This window comes from Pleurodeles waltl, chromosome 4_2, assembly GCF_031143425.1.
Source record: "Pleurodeles waltl isolate 20211129_DDA chromosome 4_2, aPleWal1.hap1.20221129, whole genome shotgun sequence".
In the NCBI taxonomy this organism is placed as follows: Eukaryota; Metazoa; Chordata; class Amphibia; order Caudata; family Salamandridae; genus Pleurodeles; species Pleurodeles waltl.
In genome coordinates this window covers 290,713,613-290,733,078 of record NC_090443.1, presented here as the reverse complement: position 1 = coordinate 290,733,078, position 19,466 = coordinate 290,713,613, and the positions used below count along the sequence as shown (strand labels likewise).

The following is a 19,466-nucleotide window of genomic DNA, read 5'->3' as shown; positions in this document are numbered from 1 at the left end:
GGCGGGGTGCCGCTTCCAAAAACTCACGCACATAGCGCCATTCCCCTTGTGCGCCGCATCGGGCGTCAGGGTATAAATATGGGGCATCGTTTGCGCTGAATGTGCGTCAAAATTTTTGACGCACATTCGGCGCAACCGGAGTATAAATATGGCCCTTGGTGTAGGAAGTTGGCTCTGTATGCACTATTTCAAAGTAAGGAATAGTATGAACAGAGTCCAAGGGTTCCCCTTAGAGGTAAGATAGTGGTAAGATATGGCAAAAAGAGAATACTAATGCTCTATTTTGTGGTAGTGTGGTCTAGCAGTAGGCTTATCAAAGGAGTAGTGTTAGGCATTTGTTGTACATACACAGGCAATAAATGAGGAACACACACTCCGACTATTCCAGGCCAATAGGTTTTTGTATAGAAAAATCTTTTCTTAGTTTATTTTAAGAACCACAGGTTCATATTCTACATGTAATACTTTGCATGAAGGATATTGCAGGTAAGTACTTTAGGAACTTTGAATAAGCATAACAGCATATATACTTTTCAAATAAAACACATATAGCTATTTTAAAACTAGACTGCAATTTTCACAGTTCCTAGGGGAGGTAAGTAATTGTTAGTTCTTGCAGGTAAGTAAACCACCTACAGGGTTCAAATTTGGGTCCAATGTAGCCCACCGTTGGGGGTTCAGAGCAACCCCAAAGTTACCACACCAGCAGCTCAGGTGCAGAGTTCAAAGTGGTGCCCAAAACACATAGGGTTCATAGGAGGGCAGACTAGGGGGGTTTTGTAGGGCACGGGGAGGGGGGGGGGGGGGAGAGAACACAAGTTAGCACAGAAAGTACACCCTCAGCAGCACAGGGGCGGCCGGGTGCAGTGTGCAAACACACGTCGGGTTTTCAATTGGAATCAATCAATGGGAGACCAAGGGGTCTCTTCAGCGATGCAGGCAAGGGGGGGGCTCCTCTGGGTAGCCACCACCTGGGCAAGGGAGAGGGCCTCCTGGGGGTCACTCCTGCACTGGAGTTTGGATCTTTCAGGTCCTGGGGGCTGCGGGTGCAGGGTCTTTTCCAGGTGTCGGGATCTGGGAGTCAGGTAGTCGCGGTCAGGGGGAGCCTCTGGATTCCCTCTGCAAGCGTCGCTGTGGGGGCTCAGGGGGGACAACTTTGGTTACTCAGTCTGAGTCGCCCGTCCTCCCTGAAGTGTTGTTTCTTCACGAGCCGGGGGCGTCGGGTGCAGAGTTGCAAGTCTCACGCTTCTGGCGGGAAATGCAGTTGTCTAAGTTGCTTCTTTGGAAACAAAGTTGCAGTCTTTGGTGAACAGGGCCGCTGTTGTCGGGAGTTTCTTGGTCCTTCTAGAGCAGGGCAGTCCTCTGAGGATTCAGAGGTCGCTGGTCCTGGGGAAAGCGCCGCTGGAGCAGTTTGGGGGGGGGGGGGGGGGGGGGGGGGGGGGGGGGGGGGGGACAGGCCGGTAGAGCTGGGGCCAAAGCAGTTGGTGTCTCCGTCTTTTCTGCAGGGTTTTTCAGCTCAGCAGTCTTCTTAGGTTGCAGGAATCTGTTTTCCTAGGTTCTGGGAGCCCCTAAATACTCGATTTCGGGGTGTGTTTAGGTCTGGGAGGGCAGTAACCAATGGCTACTGTCCTTGAGGGTGGCTACACCCGCTTTGTGCCTCCTCCCTGAAGGGAGAGGGGCACATCCCTATTCCTATTGGGAGAATCCTCCATCTGCAAGATGGAGGATTTCCAGAAGTCAGAGTCAGTTCAGCTCAGCTCAGGACACCTTAGGGGCAGTCCTGACTGGCCAGTAACTCCTCCTTGTTTTTCTCATTATCTCTCCTGGACTTGCCACCAAAAGTGGGGGCTGTGTCCAGGGGGCGGGCATCTCCACTAGCTGGAGTGCCCTGGGGCATTGTAACATGAAGCTTGAGCCTTTGAAGCTCACTGCTAGGTGTTACAGCTCCTGCAGGGGGGAGGTGTGAAGCACCTCCACCCAGAGCAGGCTGCGTTTCTGTCCTCCAAGAACACAAAGGCTCTCACTGCATGGGGTCAGAAACTCATCTCTCAGCAGCAGGCTGGCACAGACCAGCCAGTCCTGTACTGAACAATTGGGTAAAATACAGGGGACATCTCTAAGATACCCCCTGTGTCCTTTTTTTTAATAAATCCAACACTGGCATCAGGGTGGGTTTATTATTCTGAGAAGTTTGATACTAAACTTGCCAGTATTCAGTGTAGCCATTATGGAGCTGTGGAGTTCGTTTTTGACAGACTCCCAGACCATATACTCTTATGGCTACCCTGCACTTACAATGTCTAAGGTTTTGTTTAGACACTGTAGGGGCATATTGCTCATGCAGCTATGCCCTCACCTGTGGTATAGTGCACCCTGCCTTAGGGCTGTAAGGCCTGCTAGAGGGGTGACTTACCTATGCCACAGGCAGTGTGAGGTTGGCATGGCACCCTGAGGGGAGTGCCATGTCGACTTAGTCATTTTCTCCCCAGCAGCACACACAAGCTGGCAAGCAGTGTGTCTGCTGTGTGAGGGGTCCCTAGGGTGGCATAAGACATGCTGCAGCCCTTAGAGACCTTCCCTGGCATCCGGGCCCTTGGTACCAGTTAAAAGGGACTTACCTGGATGCCAGGGTTGTGCCAATTGTGGAGACAATAGTACATTTTAGGTGAAAGAACACTGGTGCTGGGGCCTGGTTAGCAGGGTCCCAGCACACTTCTCAGTCAAGTCCGCATCAGTATCAGGCAAAAAGTGGGGGGTAACTGCAACAGGGAGCCATTTCTTTACACTTGGGAAAGGGGCCCTATTGTTGAAGCAGGATGACGAGATGAGAAGCCAGTTAAACTGTTTTCCAGGGCGTGTAGCCCCTTGGTAATCTCACCTAAGGGGTGGATTAGGGATCCCTGAATGTTGAGGGGTCTTGTCATGTTGGGAGTGGGCAGAATGGTGTATCCTTTAATAGCCAGAGAGCACACTTCCCAGGAAATGCACATCAGGGACGGAACCTGGTAGCCCATTGGCTACCAACCATACCGTGAGGGTATTTTCTGAAGATAGTTCTCCCAGAACTTTCACCTCGGCCAAATTGGAAGAACTGAAGGAGGGCTGCTATGCTGCACTGAAGGGGACTGCACCTGCTAGCTAGCAAGGAGGAGCTGTGCCTTCTATGTCCTGCTCAAGGAGAAGCAGTCTTCAGAGCCCAGTCAAGCCCAGGGGCCATCTGACTAGCCTTCTGTTCACAGCACTGGACACAACAGCTGAAGAAGGCTGCTGGAGCAAGTTGGTAGCCCAAAGTCTTCAAGCGGCAACCACCACTGTTGACGTGTAGCACAAAGGACCAAGGACCAACAGTTGCACTCGAGTTTGCTGAAACTGGAGTTCTGTCGAAGAGTTGCTGGGACCACCAGAGGAAGAGCATCAACGCAGGAAGGACTGGGCTGTGACTGACCATGATTAATGGACAGGACTTTGTGGCAAGCCAACCCTGCACGGAGGACCCCCATCACCATCATGACAGGAATTTCCACTGAAGCTCCCAGCCAAACATGTTGTATCTACAATATATTTAGCTACCTTAATCCAGCATCTTTAGCATTCTTCATCCCTTGCATCAGGACCACTCCACAGGCATTCATTACAACATGGATAAAGTGTCTACAACTGTTGGACTGCTTCCCCCCAGTGAAGGTAACTTAGTTAGGGCCTTGCTGGTCTCCCCGACTAGCTCTGCTGAAGTTGATTGCCTCAAGTATTTTTAATTGACTGCACTGACATGCAGGTTCTATGAAAATGTTAAAGTGTCCAATTAGTTGAGTTTGCAAAGGCTCGTTTACGGAGAGTGAAATTGCTCTTTTTGCTTGAAAAATCTGTGGAACCCTCCTGTGGATTTTCCTCATTTTAGTGTCTAAATCCTCATAATAAAAAAAAAAAATCAACCTATTGTTAGAAATTGGTGGATTTCTTGAGTCATATTGGTTTCTTCTGCAATTATGGTGCTGTTTAAACACCACACATGTTCCTCTGTGTAATTCTTGCTGCTCAGTGCCCCAGCTACAGAGGATTGACTAAGGATTTAACAGTCAAAACTCAAGGAACCCCAAGGGTTGGAAAGTATTACATGGTGAGGTTGCACAGCCACGCAATGTAATACACACCATTTCCTCACAAGTGTATTACATGGCAAGGTCACAACCACACCATGGAGTACACCCTATTTCCTCACAAACACCGTCTGCAGAAGTCTGTTTTTGAAGCTGCCGCCTTCAGGGTTAAGTTAACAATGTGCCGTAATAGCATTTAAGGTTATGCTTTCATGACTGAACTTCTGATTAGTCAACGACTCAAGTAATAATTTCAGAAGCTGCTCCTGCAATGCTGTGCTATCGCTGTAACATGACTACAAATATAAAGGTTCTATTTTGTTCTGTGCTCATCAAGTGACTAAAACATTTGGCAGTGACCAGTTACCTGAAGGTGGCATGCAACACTTTATCCAGGCCACCCAATGGATGAAGTATGTATTTCACAGTTAAAGAACGCATTCGGTGCCTGTGAAATGTTTATGCACCACTTCCCCATGTGCAATAGAATGTAAACGTAACTGATCACCACACATCAAACCAATGCAAACCTTGACAAAATAGGAGTCTAGCTATAGATTTGGAAGGGAGTTATGACTAATGGAAAAAGTATCAACACTTTCAATTTGGCGGTGTTGTCTTACTGCAAAAGACCCAAAGAAATGGTGACAGTTCAATTTAACAATAGCCATGGTGGATACACTTAAGACTGGTGAATTTGATCAACATACAAGTCCCAGCATCAGGAAAACTCATTTCAGATCGGGATTAGGGGAAAATCACCACCTCGTGGTTTGTCAGCCCTCAAACTGTCTTTTATCCCTACTTGGATTCAGTTTGTGGCCAGTATCTGCTTTGCTGCAACGCTAAAAGTACTGGCCATTCAGACTAGGGATACTTCACAAAAATACGTTTCTGGGGTATGTTAGTCTCTGGAACTCACTGCTAGATTTTACAATACGGCAAATAGTGCCTAAGGCCATTCTCTAATCTGGTTTCATAAAAATGTGTGAAGTAGGCCTAACTGGAGGCAGAAGTTTTTCGAGTAAGACATGTCACAAAAACAAATTGTCAATTTATCAAGCACCTCCTTAATTGCCAACGCTATTTAAATTGATAAAACTAAAATTTACTTAGACTTTTTCAGCCTAGTTCTAGCGAAATTTAGCTAGGAGGCTGGCAGGCTCAAGGCTTCGTCCCACCCTATAAACATTCCAAAGCGCAGAGATGAACACTCCTGGGTACATGAGAATACACATTTATAGGTTCAAAAAATTTATTTTCAGAACTGCGATGTTCCGGCCAGGAACAGACATTTAAGACCATTCTGTGGGTGCTCCAACCCATTCAGTGGACTGAGCAGTAGGGGCAGCAGACCAGTCTTCAGTGCTGGCAGGCTGAGCACTCCAGTCATCTGTACAAAGGAGAGAAAGGGAATAGTTGGAGAAAGTGGCCAACCAACGCTACAAACACACATTCCCACTCCCTCACACCCCGATGAACATCCCATGAACATCCCATGAACATCCCATGAACATCCCCTCCCCACATGGACACATCCTGCACCATACACACACCTTACCAAAGTTAGCATTAAACGTTTGGTTCCACATTTTTCAGGAATGGTGCAGACCAAACGCTTCTTCAACACTCACGGGAGTAGTTAACAAGTTCCACCTGCTCTTTCCCAAGATCCCACTTACTAAAATGTCCTTGAATGCATCCCTTCTGAAGTAATCTTTCAAATGGCCTACCCAATTACAGCCAGCGGCACCTTATTTATTGCTCACACACATCTACATAGCACTGTCCTCTGCACAACGACATCAGTCTCAGATAATCTGAGGTAGCTACTTATGCGGCAATCACTATGTGGCAATCACAAATTGCAACTCTTCCCTACAACAGGATTATAATTTCAATTCAGAAGAGGCTTACAGCAGGTCTTCCTTTGCTTCTAACAGGAAACCCATCCCAAAAACCAACAACCAATCAGGGACACTAAATAGACCAGCATTATTCAGGATTATCACAGTAAGTGTTAACACTATCCTAATAGCCCCCTTACTTGGACCAGAGGTAATGAAAATGTCACTTACCCAGTGTACATCTGTTCGTGGCATCAGTCGCTGAGATTCACATGGTATGCATGAGCTCGCCATCTGGTGTTGGGTCGGAGTGTTACAAGTTGTTTTTCTTCGAAGAAGTGTTTGAGTCACGGACCGAGTGACTCCTCCTTCTGTGCTCATTGCGCATGGGCGTCGACTCCATCTTCGATTGTTTTCCCCGCAGAGGGTGAGGTAGGAGTTGTACTATAGTAATAGTGCCCGCGCAATGAAAAATGCAAGTATGTACCTATTAAAGGATTAAATAATATCTATACAAATGTACAAAATGGAAGGTAACTTCTGAACTGCTACAGGCTTCCGGGGAGGTGGGTGGGTCCATGTGAATCTCAGCGACTGATGCCACGAACAGATGTACACTGGGTAAGTGACATTTTCAGTTCGATGGCATCTGTCGCTGTAGATACACATGGTATGCATAGACTAGTAAGCAGTTAGTTCCCCATAAGCAGTGGTTTAGCCTGTAGGAGTAGAAGTTGTTTGAAATAGAGTTCTTAATACAGCTTGACCTACTGTAGCTTGTTGTGCGGATAGCACATCTATACAGTAGTGTTTGGTGAATGTGTGAGGCGTAGACCAAGTGGCTGCCTTACATATTTCCTGCATTGGGATGTTTCCTAAAAAGGCCATTGAAGCACCTTTTTTCCTTGTTGAATGTGCCCTGGGAGTAATGGGCAGTTGTCTTTTTGCTTTAAGGTAGCAGATTTGGATGCATTTAACTATCCATCTGGCTATACCTTGTTTTGATATTGGGTTACCTGCATGAGGTTTTTGGAATGCAATAAATAGCTGTTTAGTTTTTCTGATGTTTTTTGTTCAGTCAATGTAGTACATTAATGCTCTTTTGACATCTAATGTATGTAGTGCTCTTTCAGCCACAGAATCTGGCTGTGGGAAAAAAACTGGTAGTTCTACCGTTTGATTTAGATGGAATGGTGAAAACTTTTGGTAAAAATTTTGGATTAGGTCGTAGGACGACCTTATTTTTATGTATTTGTATAAAAGGCTCTTGTGTTGTGAACGCTTGAATTTCACTTACTCTTCTTAGAGATGTAATGGCGATGAGAAAGGCAACTTTCCAGGTTAGGAATTGCATTCCGCAAGAGTGCATGGGTTCGAAAGGTGGGCCCATGAGTCTTGTTAGAACCACGTTTAGGTTCCATGAAGGAACAGGTGGTGTTCTTGGTGGTATAATTCTTTTAAGCCCTTCTATGAATGCTTTGATAACTGGTATCCTATACAAGGAAGTTGAATAGGTAGTTTGCAGGTATGCAGATATTGCTGCAAGGTGTATTTTAATAGAAGAGAAGGCTAGCTTTGCTTTTTGTAAATGGAGCAAGTAATTTACTATATGTTTTGGAGTTGCGTCTAGTGGTTGTATCTGATTATGATGGCAGTACCAAACAAATCTTTTCCACTTACTTGCGTAGCAGTGTCTAGTGGATGGCCTTCTGGCCTGCTTTATGACTTCCATACACTCTTGGCTAAGTTGTAAGTGTCCGAATTCTAGGATTTCAGGAGCCAGATTGCTAGATTCAGCGATGCTGGGTCCGGGTGTCTGATCTGTTGGTTGTGTTGCGTTAACAGATCTGGTTTGTTGGGCAGTTTGATGTGTGGTACTACAGACAGATCTAGCAGTGTTGTGTACCAGGGTTGTCTTGCCCACGTTGGTGCTATTAAAATGAGTTTGTTTTGACTCAATTTGTTTACTAGGTAAGGAAGGAGAGGGAGAGGAGGAAAAGCGTAAGCAAATATTCCTGACCAGTTCATCCATAGGGCATTGCCTTGGGATTGCTTGTGTGGGTATCTGGACGCGAAGTTTTGGCATTTTGCGTTCTCTTTTGTTGCAAATAAGTCTATTTGTGGTGTTCCCCAGAGTGTGAAGTAGGTGTTCAGAATCTGTGGGTGGATTTCCCATTCGTGGACTTGCTGGTGATCGAGAGAGATTGTCTGCCAGCTGATTCTGGATCCCCGGAATAAACTGTGCTATTAGACCAATTTGATGGTGGATTGCCCACTTCCATATTTTTTGAGCTAACAAGCTTAACTGCGTTGAATGTGTTCCTCCTTGTTTGTTTAGATAATACATCGTTGTCATGTTGTCTGTTTTGACAAGGATGTATTTGTGGGTTATGATTGGTTGGAAAGCTTTTAGTGCTTGAAAAACTGCTAATAATTCTAGATGATTTATATGCAGTTTTGTTTGATGTATGTTCCATTGTCCTCTTATGTTGTGTTGATTGAGATGTGCTCCCCACCCTGTCATGGAAGCATCTGTTATTACGTACTGTGGCACTGGGTCTTGGAAAGGCCGCCCTATGTTTAAATTTATACTGTTCCACCATAGAAGCGAGAGGTAAGTTTGGCGGTCTAGCAACACCAGATCTAGAAGGTGACCCTGTGCTTGAGACCACTGTGAGGCTAGGCACTGTTTAAGGGCCTCATGTGCAGTCTTGCGTTTGGGACAATGGCTATGCATGAGGACATCATGCCTAGGAGCTGTAGTATTGTTTTTGCTTGTATTGTTTGGTTTGGAGACATGTGTTGAATGACTGTTGAAATTGTGGATCCTTTGTGGAGTTGGCGTTGCTACTCTTGTGTCTATTATGGCTCCTAGATATTGCTGTACTTTGCTTGGCAGAATGTTTGATTTTGCAAAGTTGACGGTGAACCCTAGTTTGTAGAGGGTTTGTACGACTTGATTTGTGTGGTTTGAGCATTGTGTGAGCGAACTGGTTTTGATTAGCCAGTCGACTAGATACGGGAACACATGTATTTGCTGCCTTCTGATGTGTGCAGCGACTACTGCTAGGCATTTTGTGAATACTCTTGGAGCGGTTGTTAAACCAAAAGGCAATACTTTGAATTGGTAATGTATTCCTTTGAATACAAACCTTAGATATTTCCTGTGTGATTGATGTATTGGTATATGGAAATATGCGTCCTTGAGGTCTAGGGTTGTCATGTAGTTGTGTTTTTTGAGCAATGGTAACACTTCTTGTAGTGTGACCATGTGAAAGTGGTCTGATTTGATGAATGTGTTTACTTCTGAGGTCTAGAATTGGTCTCAGTGTTTCGTCCTTTTTTGGTATCAAGAAGTACAGTGAATAAACTCCTGTGTTTATTTGTGTGCTTGGTACTAATTCTATTGCATTTTTTTTGCAGTAGTGCTTGAACTTCTATCTCTAGAAGCTGTGAATGGTATTTTGATAAATTTTGTGATTTTGGTGGTATGTCTGGAGGGAATTGCAGGAATTCTATGCAATAACCATGTTGGATAATTGCTAGGACCCAGGTGTCTGTAGTTATTTTGTCCCATGCTTCGTAATATTGACGTATCCTCCCCCCCACTGGTGTTGTGTGGGAGGGGTGAGTGACGTGTGAGTCACTGCTTGTTGGTAGTGGTTTTGGGGCTTTGAAATCTTCCTCTATTCCTAGGGAATTGCCCCCCTCTATACTGGCCCCGAAAACCTCCCCTGTACTGTCCCTGGTAGGTGGGCGGTGCGGACTGTGAGGTGCTAGCTTGTGTGGCCTGACCCCGAAACCCTCCTCTAAAAGGTGTTTTGCGGAAGGTGTTATAAGATCCTCTGCTCTGCGGGGAGTAGAGGGCGCCCATGGCCTTGGCAGTGTCAGTGTCCTTCTTGAGCTTTTCTATGGCTGTGTCGACCTCCGGACCGAACAGAAGTTTTTCGTTTACTGGCATGTTAAGCACTGCCTGCTGAATTTCTGGCTGGAATCCAGAGGTTCTGAGCCATGCGTGCCTACGGATGGTAACCGACGTATTAATGGTCCTTGCGGCCGTGTCTGCTGCATCCATGGAGGAGCGTATTTGATTGTTGGAAATGTTTTGACCCTCCTCAACAACCTGTTTTGCTCTTTTTTGCAGATCTTTTGGGAGATGTTCAATGAGATGCTGCATCTCATCCCAGTGGGCTCTGTCGTATCGCGCTAGCAGCGCTTGTGAATTTGCGATGCGCCACTGGTTTGCTGCTTGGACAGCAACCCTCTTCCCGGCTGCATCGAACTTCCTGCTTTCTTTATCTGGGTGAGGTGCATCCCAAGAAGTGTGTGAATTTGCCCGTTTTCTGGCAACCCCTACCACCACAGAATCTGGTGGCAGCTGAGAGGTGATGAATACAGGTTCCGTAGGAGGCGCCTTATACTTTTTGTCCACCCTAGGCGTCACTGCCCTACTTTTAACTGGCTCCTTGAAAATGTCCTTTGCATGGCGTAGCATGCCTGGGAGCATCGGCAGGCTTTGGTAGGAGCTGTGGGTTGAAGAGAGGGTGTTAAATAAAAAATCATCCTCTACTTGTTCCGAGTGTAGTTCCACATTATGGAATAGTGCTGCTCTAGCCACCACTTGTGAGTAGGCTGTGCTGTCTTCCGGTGGTGATGGCCTAGTTGGGTATGTGTCTGGGCTGTTATCAGACACTGGTGCGTCGTACAAGTCCCACGCATCCTGATCTTGGTCATCGTGGCTCATGGCGGTGTGAGCTGGCGAATGTGACGGGGTGTAAGTTGGCGAAGCCGGAGTTACAGGTGGAGGCGAGGGAGGAGGTGTTACCTTTTGTGCTGTTTGTTGCTGAGGAGTAAACTGAAGCGTTCTCTTTCGTTTGACAGGTGGAAGGGTACTGATCTTCCCAGTCCCCTGCTGAATAAAGATACACTTTTGCGTGTGATCCACGTCAGTGGATTGCAGTTCTTGTTCAAATCTATGTTTCTTCATTTGTGAAGACATAGAATGCTCTTCAGTATAGGAGCCTGAAACAGGGTCTGATGTCGCTTTTTTCGGCTCCGAAAACCCTGTTGATTGTTTTTTCGGCTCCGAGGTAACCTTCCTCTTTTTCTGTGCCGAAAATTCTTGGCCTCTATGGTCTTCGGCGCCACTGTCTCGGCGTCGATCCGTGTCGACACCGAACTCTCGGTGCCGATGCTTCTGTTTAGCACTCTCTCGGTCCCGAGGAGGCTGCGTGCCGGTGTCTCGACCGAAGTCGGACGATCTCGACACTGAATGGGCCTTTTTTGGTGCCGATTGTTGGTCACCGAGAATTTGGGTGGAGCCATGGCCGGTTGGCAGTGGCGTCCCCTGGGCCTTCTTTCCTTTTTTAAGTTCTGATCTCGACGTCTTACTCACAGTTTTTGTAGAGTCTAGCTCGTCGGAGTCTGAATCCTGGATGGAAAAGTATTCCTCCTGTTCCTCTTCTGTCTCGAACTGTCGACGCTCCTTTGGCGTGGACGCCATCTGCAGTCTTCTCGCTCGACGGTCGCGCAGAGTTTTTCGGGACCGGAACGCCCGACAGGCCTCACAGGATTCTTCGCTGTGCTCGGGTGACAGGCACAGGTTACAGACCGAGTGTAGGTCCATATAAGGATATTTGTTGTGGCATTCGGGGCAGAATCGAAACGGGGTCCGTTCCATCGGCGTTGTTCTCCACGCGGTCGGGCCGACTAGGCCCCGACATCTACCCCGAAGGGCACCGAAGCGCTTCGATGTTCAACGCGTCGTCGTATGTGTCTACCTCGAACCGGATCGCAACGATACCGTCGAAAATCTTCCGTTTTCAGCTATCTTTCCGTTCCGAAACCCGGAGCGACAGGAACACGTCCGAACCCGATGGCGGAAAGAAAACAATCGAAGATGGAGTCGACGCCCATGCGCAATGAGCACAGAAGGAGGAGTCACTCGGTCCCGTGACTCGAAAACACTTCTTCGAAGAAAAACAACTTGTAACACTCCGACCCAACACCAGATGGCGAGCTCATGCATACCATGTGTATCTACAGCGACAGATGCCATCGAACGATCTATTTAAGAGGAGCGAGTTCAGTTCAGCCATGCACTTGCAAAGGAGCAGTGCTTACAGAACTCAGATTGAGGCTTTCCACCTTTGTCCGCAGTTTAATGTGAACATCCAGGCATTTTATTTTGGAGCAGTCTAAGGCCATGAAATCCGTTAACCCATTAAAACCATAACTGGCTCAATGAATTAGCTATGCAGCAAGCAGCACAAGACCTGGATTAACACAGAAAACTAGCTACTCTAAAATGAACTGAAGCTCAAATCTTACCTTGCGAACAGGAGTGAAACAATATACATCAGGCCAATGTGCACATGTCTACATGCACATTTAAGTTATTTATATAAAGCATAATTAACCATGAGGACAACAATGCAATACAAGTGGTATTGCAGGCATTTCCCCTACACAGGCAGACATGTTTCTCTGCCCAAATGCCAGACTGCAGATAGAGCATTACTATTTTGGCCATAACTTCAAGCTAATTTAAACCTATTTTAGAGGCTTATACCTGTCCCTAAACTGGATTTATGCAACAGGCGTGCCAAATGTGCCCTGCTAGAAAACAGACTGGCCTACGATACTTTAGCAAAAAGCCTTTGTAGCAGCCAGACTGTCTGAGAGACATACAGGCTCAGAACATTACACTGGCATTGTGTGTACGTCAAGACTATACAATTGCACGTGTGCTACACAGTACAGAGGTGTGACTGAGCATGAATTCAGAGCTAAACAGCATCAATTTTGGATGCCCCTGGTTTGGCATAGTGCAAGATAGGGGATAAGGACAACTTCCCCTAGACACTAGAAGTGAAGCCTGCATTCCTGTAGGGCAACGATGGCAATCCAGGCAGTTAAGTGAGGATGCTGTAATGACTACTTTGAGAAACGTCAGGAGTCTTCTCAAGGTGCAGATTACTTCTTCCAGCTGATGGCAGGGCAAGAGGAGTCTGACTGCAGTAGTTTCCAGGTTAGGCCTGTCACTGGTCTCTGGTTACTGCTTCAGAAAGGCCTATAACAACCAGGTTAAAAAACCCTCACTTGGGTATAAACTGTATTTCTCTAAATGGGGTTTGTACGCCACCTCACTTTTTAAATAAAGCAATCCCTTTTCACAATACTTAACCACAGCACTGACCAGCCTACAAAATCAAGCAGAATTGATAAAACTGGCAGTCACAAATACCAATCAAGGCAGTCTTGAAATGGCAGATTAAAAAAAAAAAAAAAAAAAAAAAAAAAAAAACTCACGTGCATGTGACCTGGGAAAATTAAGCAACACTAGTGCAAAGAGCAGTGGCAGCATCCTATAAGTACACAGTATCTGGCACCTCATCCCGTATCTAGCTTGCATAATTAGGGAGGCCTGTGTGACAGGTTGCTTTTGCTCGACTGCGGCCTTAAAGGAACTGAATCCAAAATGGTGCTCTCTCACCAACAAACTGTTGGAGGCTCTTTGGCTATAAAACAGACATTCATTTATCTACTATGCTGCTGCCCTGTACTGTTGGAACACACAACGCACTTTACCAAGACCCCTCAACCTTCATCACGGCATAAGATTTTGTTCCAAGGATAGAACTTTGGGATTCACTCCAAGTGAGCCAGCAGAACTGGCCAAATTTGGGAAATTCATCTCACAGCTAGAAGCAAAATTAAACAAAAAAGTGCATGTCCATTTGATTACATTGAACTATTTTTAATAGTTCCAAATTAATATTTTATTTTATAATTAAGATGCCAGGAAACCAAGTTAGCATCTTTCTTTGCACCTTTCATCTCCCCAGTTTTATATTTATGTAAGGAGTTTTAAGTTTAATGGTTTTTTATTAATAAATCCAACACTGGCAACAGTGTGGGCTTATTATTCTGAGAAGTTTGATACCAAACTTCCCAGTATTCAGTGTAGCCAATATGGAAATGTGAAGTTTGTTTTGACAAACTCCCAGACCATATACTTAATATGGCCACACTATACTTACAAGGTCTAAGAATGGACATAGACACTGTAGGGACATATTGCTCATGCAGCTATGCCCTCACATGTGATATAGTGCACCCTGCCTTAGGGTGCTACGGCCTGCTAGAGGGGTGACTTACCTATGCCACAGGCAGTGTTGTGTGCATGGCTCCCTGAGGGGGATGCCATGTCGACTTTGTCACGAGGGACTTGTGTGCCAAGGGTGTGCCAATTGTGGAAACAATGGTACATTTTTAGTGAAAACACTGGTGCTGGGACCTGGTTAGCAGGGTCCCAGCACACTGTCAAGTCAGCATCAATCAGGCAAAAAGTGTGTGTGGAGGGGGAAGGGGTAATAACCAACAAGGAGCCATTTTCCTACAGCTACTTTATCAGACAAGTTCTTCCCGCCAGTTCTCAGACTGATAACTGGTCAAACTCCTGTTAGTGCTACGAAGAAAAGTGTCCACCTTTCAACCCCTTTAAGAGTCAACCGAATCCTGCAGAGCACTGCAACTGAGGTCCCATGAAGCCCCAAATCAGGATACAGGTTCACCCCCATGGGGAACCTCAGCCCTTCAGGCCATCAAATTGTGGAACAGTCTGTTTAATGAGGGTGAAAGTTCTTACCTTGAGGTGCTTTTGGGGTAATGGCAATGTCAGCACGCTCTGAAAAGAAAAGCAAGTATCCAAAGTTATTAGTGCAAACAGACAAACCCTGGAGCCAAAGGCCACGCACAAACATTGCAAAGATTATGCAGACAACTGACTATTCAGTAGACTGGACAATGCCAACACTACTTCCAAACCTCACGACAAAAAAATATAGAAAGAAATAAAAAAATAAAAAACTCATTCAACTAGGTCAAACTACCTTTTAAGTTACCCAACAAAATGGACCTATGCATGTTTAACAGCATCCATAGAATGGTTATGAAGCTTACTCCCCCCCCCCCCCAAGTTTCCCAACCTCTGCCTTGGCAAAGCACAAATTCCCACTCACCAGCAGGGAACTGCTGGATGGGTACCGATGGCACCTGCACTCCTTCAGACCAGTCAGCCACTTCGGGCTGGGGGAAATCGGGCACAGGAGCGGTCCATTCTCCCTGGAACTCCTCCTTTGTGACTGCCTTTTCTGCTGCTGCCTGTTCTTCCTTTTCAATCTACATGGGCAAAGAATAATATTAGACGCCGTAACTAGCAGCTAAGCAGAGCCAAATACCAGATATCCTGCAGTTACTCACCTCCTCCGGATCCCGGTAGAAGTACAGATCAGGCATCACTTCCCATGGGTGCTCGCGGGAAATTGTGCCTCGCATCCGAAGCACTTCACGGGCCAGCATCCACCACATCAGACCAACAGAGTGAGCTCCCTAAAACAAGGGCAGAGAGTTAAGAAAGCCGTGAAACAGCTGTGTGGCAGAGTAGTGTTAAACACTGACCGAAGAACACAGCACAATCTCAAACCAAACAAGCATTGGCATAGCCAATAGATCTCACCTTTGGGACCAAGTGTTTAACCATGCAGCACATTATCCTGGGTGCTGTGCTGCCAAGGATTGAAGATCAATACAATTGCTACACAACCCCAAAAAATGTCAATTGTCTTGAAGATGTGGCATAACATTGGGGCTGCTGACTTTGGAAGTGGGAAGCAGAGTGAGTCTCGGCGTCAGCTCTCACCGTCCGTTAAAAAAAAAAAAAAAATAATTTAATCTAAGGAACAGTTAATTGAAAATGTACAATAGGAAACAAGGCGCCGAGCTGCATGGGCTCCGAAAGTATCAGGAATTAAAGTTGGTTTACACATGCATAGATTGATACACTCTGGTTGTCAAATGGCATCAGCTGAGTGCGTTTCCCTGGACATAAGCCAAGTGTCCAGAAGCAAATCACTGCAGAAACGGGGAACACAAACAGGAAACAAAACAATCTGTGGAGAAAGAAAAAAGTAGTGCAAACACCATCTTATATGGGCGATCGTGCAATAATCCACTTAAGGCCAGTCTTCAGAGCGTGAACAAAACAGCCAAAAGGCCTGGGAAACCAACGCAGCGGGAGGGGGGCATGTGGACAGGATTACTAACAAACTCCTCTCAGCCAGCCACGTGGGCCCTTGTGGCGTGAGTGAAAACCTGCCAAGTTACTGTAGCACACAACCTACACTCAGAGTTCATCAGCCACAAAGACTTCAGCTCCGAGCTCTAACGGTGTGCATGCGCGCAACAAACATAAGAGATGCTGAATAAACAGAGGAAGGAGCCGGCTTTTGTGCAGTCTCTGCTTACCTTGTTGTTGCAGGGGATGGCGATGTCAACATAGCGTAGGGGCGAATCAGTGTTGCACAGAGCGATGGTGGGGATGTTGACATAGGAGGCCTCAGTGAGGGGCTGGTGGTCAGCTCGGGGGTCAGTCACCACCAGGAGACGGGGTTCTCTGAAAGCTGCCTGGATCTGGTTAGTGAAGGTTCCAGGGGTGAAGCGGCCAGCAATGGGGGTAGCGCCGCAAGACGATGCAAACTTTAGTACAGCACGCTACAGGAAGAGACTAGTTTTAGACCAGCTGTTCAGTATGGGATACGATAAAGATACTTTAAAAGACTGGCGGATAAGCAAGTGAAAACCAGGTTAAAAAACAGTATTTCCAAATCAGCTTTAGGGCAGCACGCCAGGGTGCCGCGTAAGAAGATGTGGCAGAGGTGACTATCAAACTCCAGTCATTGAGCAGAGCTCTGATGGTGTTAGCGAAAACCTTGCCAGTTCACTGTAGCACACGTCCGACACCCAGAGTTCACCAGCTCCGAAAGGAGCCTCAGCACCGAGCTTTAAAAGTGTGCATCGCCCACAGAAGAACAACCCTTTTAACAATGCCTTATAGATAATGCCCCACCTTCTGGACATTTTGCTTTCAGTACATGTCACAATACGGCAACCCATCCTCTTCTAAACAACTTTCCCTTATTTGCAGCCACCGAGAGACGCCCTCGAAAGCAGCCCACGGTGCAGAGGGGTTTGATTTGTGGACTATTGCACGCCATGGACTTAATCCTTACCTGCCCAGTGTTTCTGGAAGAGATGACGCACACGTCCGCTGGGTTTTCAATGGCGACAATGGCACGGGCAGCCAGCAGCATCTTCTCCCAAGTGCGTTTTAAGTTTATGATGTAAATACCTGTAGAACGGACACTAAGTTTACGAAAGACCACTTCAAGAAATGATAATCTCGAACAAAAACAGTAGTCTTGTAACAATGCATTGTTGCAGAGGTTACTATCAAACTCCAGTCATTGAGCAGAGCTCTGATGGTGTTAGCGAAAACCTTGCCAGTTCAATGTAGCACACGTCCGACACCCAGAGTTCACCAGCTCCGAAAGGAGCCTCAGCACCGAGCTTTAAAAGTGTGCGACTTTTTCTTCCGCCCCTCCCCACTGCAACCGTCTCCTTTCATACCTTTCAGCAGCCACCTCAGTGCCCACCAGCCCTTTGAGCTCCACACAGCCTCACTTCACAGAGGCCACAAACCTCCCTTTATCCGCCTGGAACATGTCACCCACCCCCTCATAACCTTGACCCTCACTTCGTGCCCACCCCTTAACACTGAACCTCTCCACCAGCAAGCTTTGCCTCACCATCACTTTTCCTCTTGTAAATGTACTGCTCCATCTGGAAGTCTAGGTTGGTGCCTCCCAGGTGGGTCCCGGCAGCGAGGAACTTAAGGACATCCTCCTCCTTCATCTGCAGGACATCGATACCTCCGGACATTGTAAATTCCCTTTATGTAGCAACGACAGGGAACCTGTGCAAAAAGAAAAAGGCACCTCTGAGCCTAAGGAAATATGGCAAGTCTACAGGTCCGCCAAGACATACATGAAGTTGCAACCAGGCGAATGTCAAACAAGTCACCGCCGTCAACACACGGAAATAGACAGTAACAAAAATACTTAACTTTGAAAACGAGACACTGTTTAACAAGTAAACACCCCCCGAGTAATCCAACTATAAAGCTTGAGCAGCAAAAGGTCAGTCGTGCAATAGGGACCTCCTTCGTGAGGTAAGAGCAGCCAGAGGAAAGTGACATTAAAAGGACGGTTAAAGAAATTAAGGAGTTTTTTTTGGGGGGTGGGGGGCTCCATAACACCAGACTAGACTACCCGAGCCATCGACAACCTCCACATACCACACAGGACCCTATGCTCAACGCAAGTCTCTCTCGCAGAAGTACTTCGCAGCAGGAAAACCATAACAGGAGGATGCCCCTTTTCCTACCTCGCAGCCACCACCTGGAGCGTCCTTCCTCTCCACATCAGACAAGCCACCTCCCTCCGCTTTACGAAGGAACTGAAAACGTTTTTTTTTTTTTTCAAGAGCCACCGGTGAACGCTAGCCCCCCCCCCCCTCCCCCTTGAGACTAATGGGTGAGCAGTCACACTTTACAAGAATTGATCGATTGACATGTTTGTATATTGTGTCTTTATAATAAAACTTAGCCAAAAGGCAGTGGAGCACTAAAAAGAGTCAAATAAATGAAGCTGATATAGCAAACAGCTTAGTTTTTAAGTTATTGAAAGGGATATAGCATTCTTTAAAGATTTGACTGCAAACTTTGCAAGAGCGTTATACATCTATGCACCCAGGATCTGCAATCATACACAACTTAACCCTTGCTTAGGTCATTTAGAATACCAGTGGCGAAAAACATACAGTTCAGTTTCATCTTGAATATATATATTTTTTTTAAACCCACCTCTTGGTGGACCAAGAATTTCGTTATGTCATCATTTAATTCCAGCCCTTGTATCCTGCTGGGTGACAACATAGCCACAACGCAGCACTGAACAGTGTTAAAACTATCCTCCTACAGAATGACTCCGTCAGAAAAAAATTGAAAGTTCGAGCAGTTTATTTCACTAGTCATCGTTAAACTCACCTCCCGCTGGGCTAACTCTCTAAATACACTGTCAAAACAAGCAATACCACATCAGTCACCCCGTTACACAACGACTGGGACCGCATTTTAAAATGCTCAAATGCCGCAATTGCAGTCGGTTGGTAACCGTAAGACCGGCTTGATTGCATTTCAATGAACGGCTTCGGAACCATTGCGATGATGTACTTAGTTTGACGAGATGGGCGATAGCCACCATGGAGTTATTACCGCAAACCTACAGCAACACTCACTTGGAATCAAAGCCGTATGGAGCTAACGATAGCTAAGCGCAGAAAGAACGTGAGCGCGGTTTCTACCACTTACATACTTCTGGCTGCAGCCAATAACAGCGCGCGTTGAGCCACGCTGGAAATGACGTAGACGAACGGCCTTATGTAATCATTGTGCGCCTGAGTGCTCGTTTAGAATGGTGTCTGACGGAGTAGTTTACGTGTCTATTCGGGGACCCATCTTGCTGTGGTAAAACGTTGCGGTCGACAAACCGAAAGTCTGAGACTGTTTCTAGACATTTAAAGAAAGAAGGACTGTTTTTTTTTTATTTTTATGTTTTTTTAA

At 46.4% G+C, this 19,466-nt stretch overlaps 1 protein-coding gene and 3 non-coding genes across 4 annotated transcripts; all 4 read right to left on the bottom strand.

The window, feature by feature from the left end:
- Positions 1-5,334: 5,334 nt before the first annotated feature.
- RPSA (ribosomal protein SA) lies at positions 5,335-19,225 on the bottom strand. The gene is made up of 8 exons (XM_069231191.1): positions 19,142-19,225; positions 17,593-17,759; positions 17,017-17,135; positions 16,253-16,498; positions 15,209-15,337; positions 14,968-15,127; positions 14,595-14,633; positions 5,335-5,490 (listed from the first exon to the last, which is right to left on the bottom strand). Exons 2-8 carry the CDS (start codon positions 17,723-17,725, stop codon positions 5,393-5,395), a joined length of 924 nt encoding a protein of 307 aa, XP_069087292.1. The 5' UTR covers positions 17,726-17,759; positions 19,142-19,225; the 3' UTR covers positions 5,335-5,392.
- On the bottom strand, positions 16,030-16,183 carry LOC138294347 (small nucleolar RNA SNORA62/SNORA6 family). The gene has a single exon (XR_011203362.1). It is a non-coding gene; the product is annotated as a small nucleolar RNA SNORA62/SNORA6 family (small nucleolar RNA).
- LOC138294343 (small nucleolar RNA SNORA62/SNORA6 family) lies at positions 16,650-16,803 on the bottom strand. The gene has a single exon (XR_011203359.1). It is a non-coding gene; the product is annotated as a small nucleolar RNA SNORA62/SNORA6 family (small nucleolar RNA).
- LOC138294346 (small nucleolar RNA SNORA62/SNORA6 family) lies at positions 17,217-17,370 on the bottom strand. Its single transcript, XR_011203361.1, has one exon. It is a non-coding gene; the product is annotated as a small nucleolar RNA SNORA62/SNORA6 family (small nucleolar RNA).
- Positions 19,226-19,466: the final 241 nt, after the last annotated feature.

Excerpts from the sequence above, each read along its gene's own strand:
- RPSA (XM_069231191.1), bottom strand. The coding sequence starts at position 17,725 with ATGTCCGGAGGTATCGATGTCCTGCAGATGAAGGAGGAGGATGTCCTT. Across the intron at positions 14,634-14,967 it reads CATCCAGCAGTTCCCTGCTG|AGCGTGCTGACATTGCCATT; the intron begins GTGAGTGGGAAT and ends TTTTCTTTTCAG. Across the intron at positions 5,491-14,594 it reads TACCCCAAAAGCACCTCAAG|ATGACTGGAGTGCTCAGCCT; the intron begins GTAAGAACTTTC and ends TCCTTTGTACAG.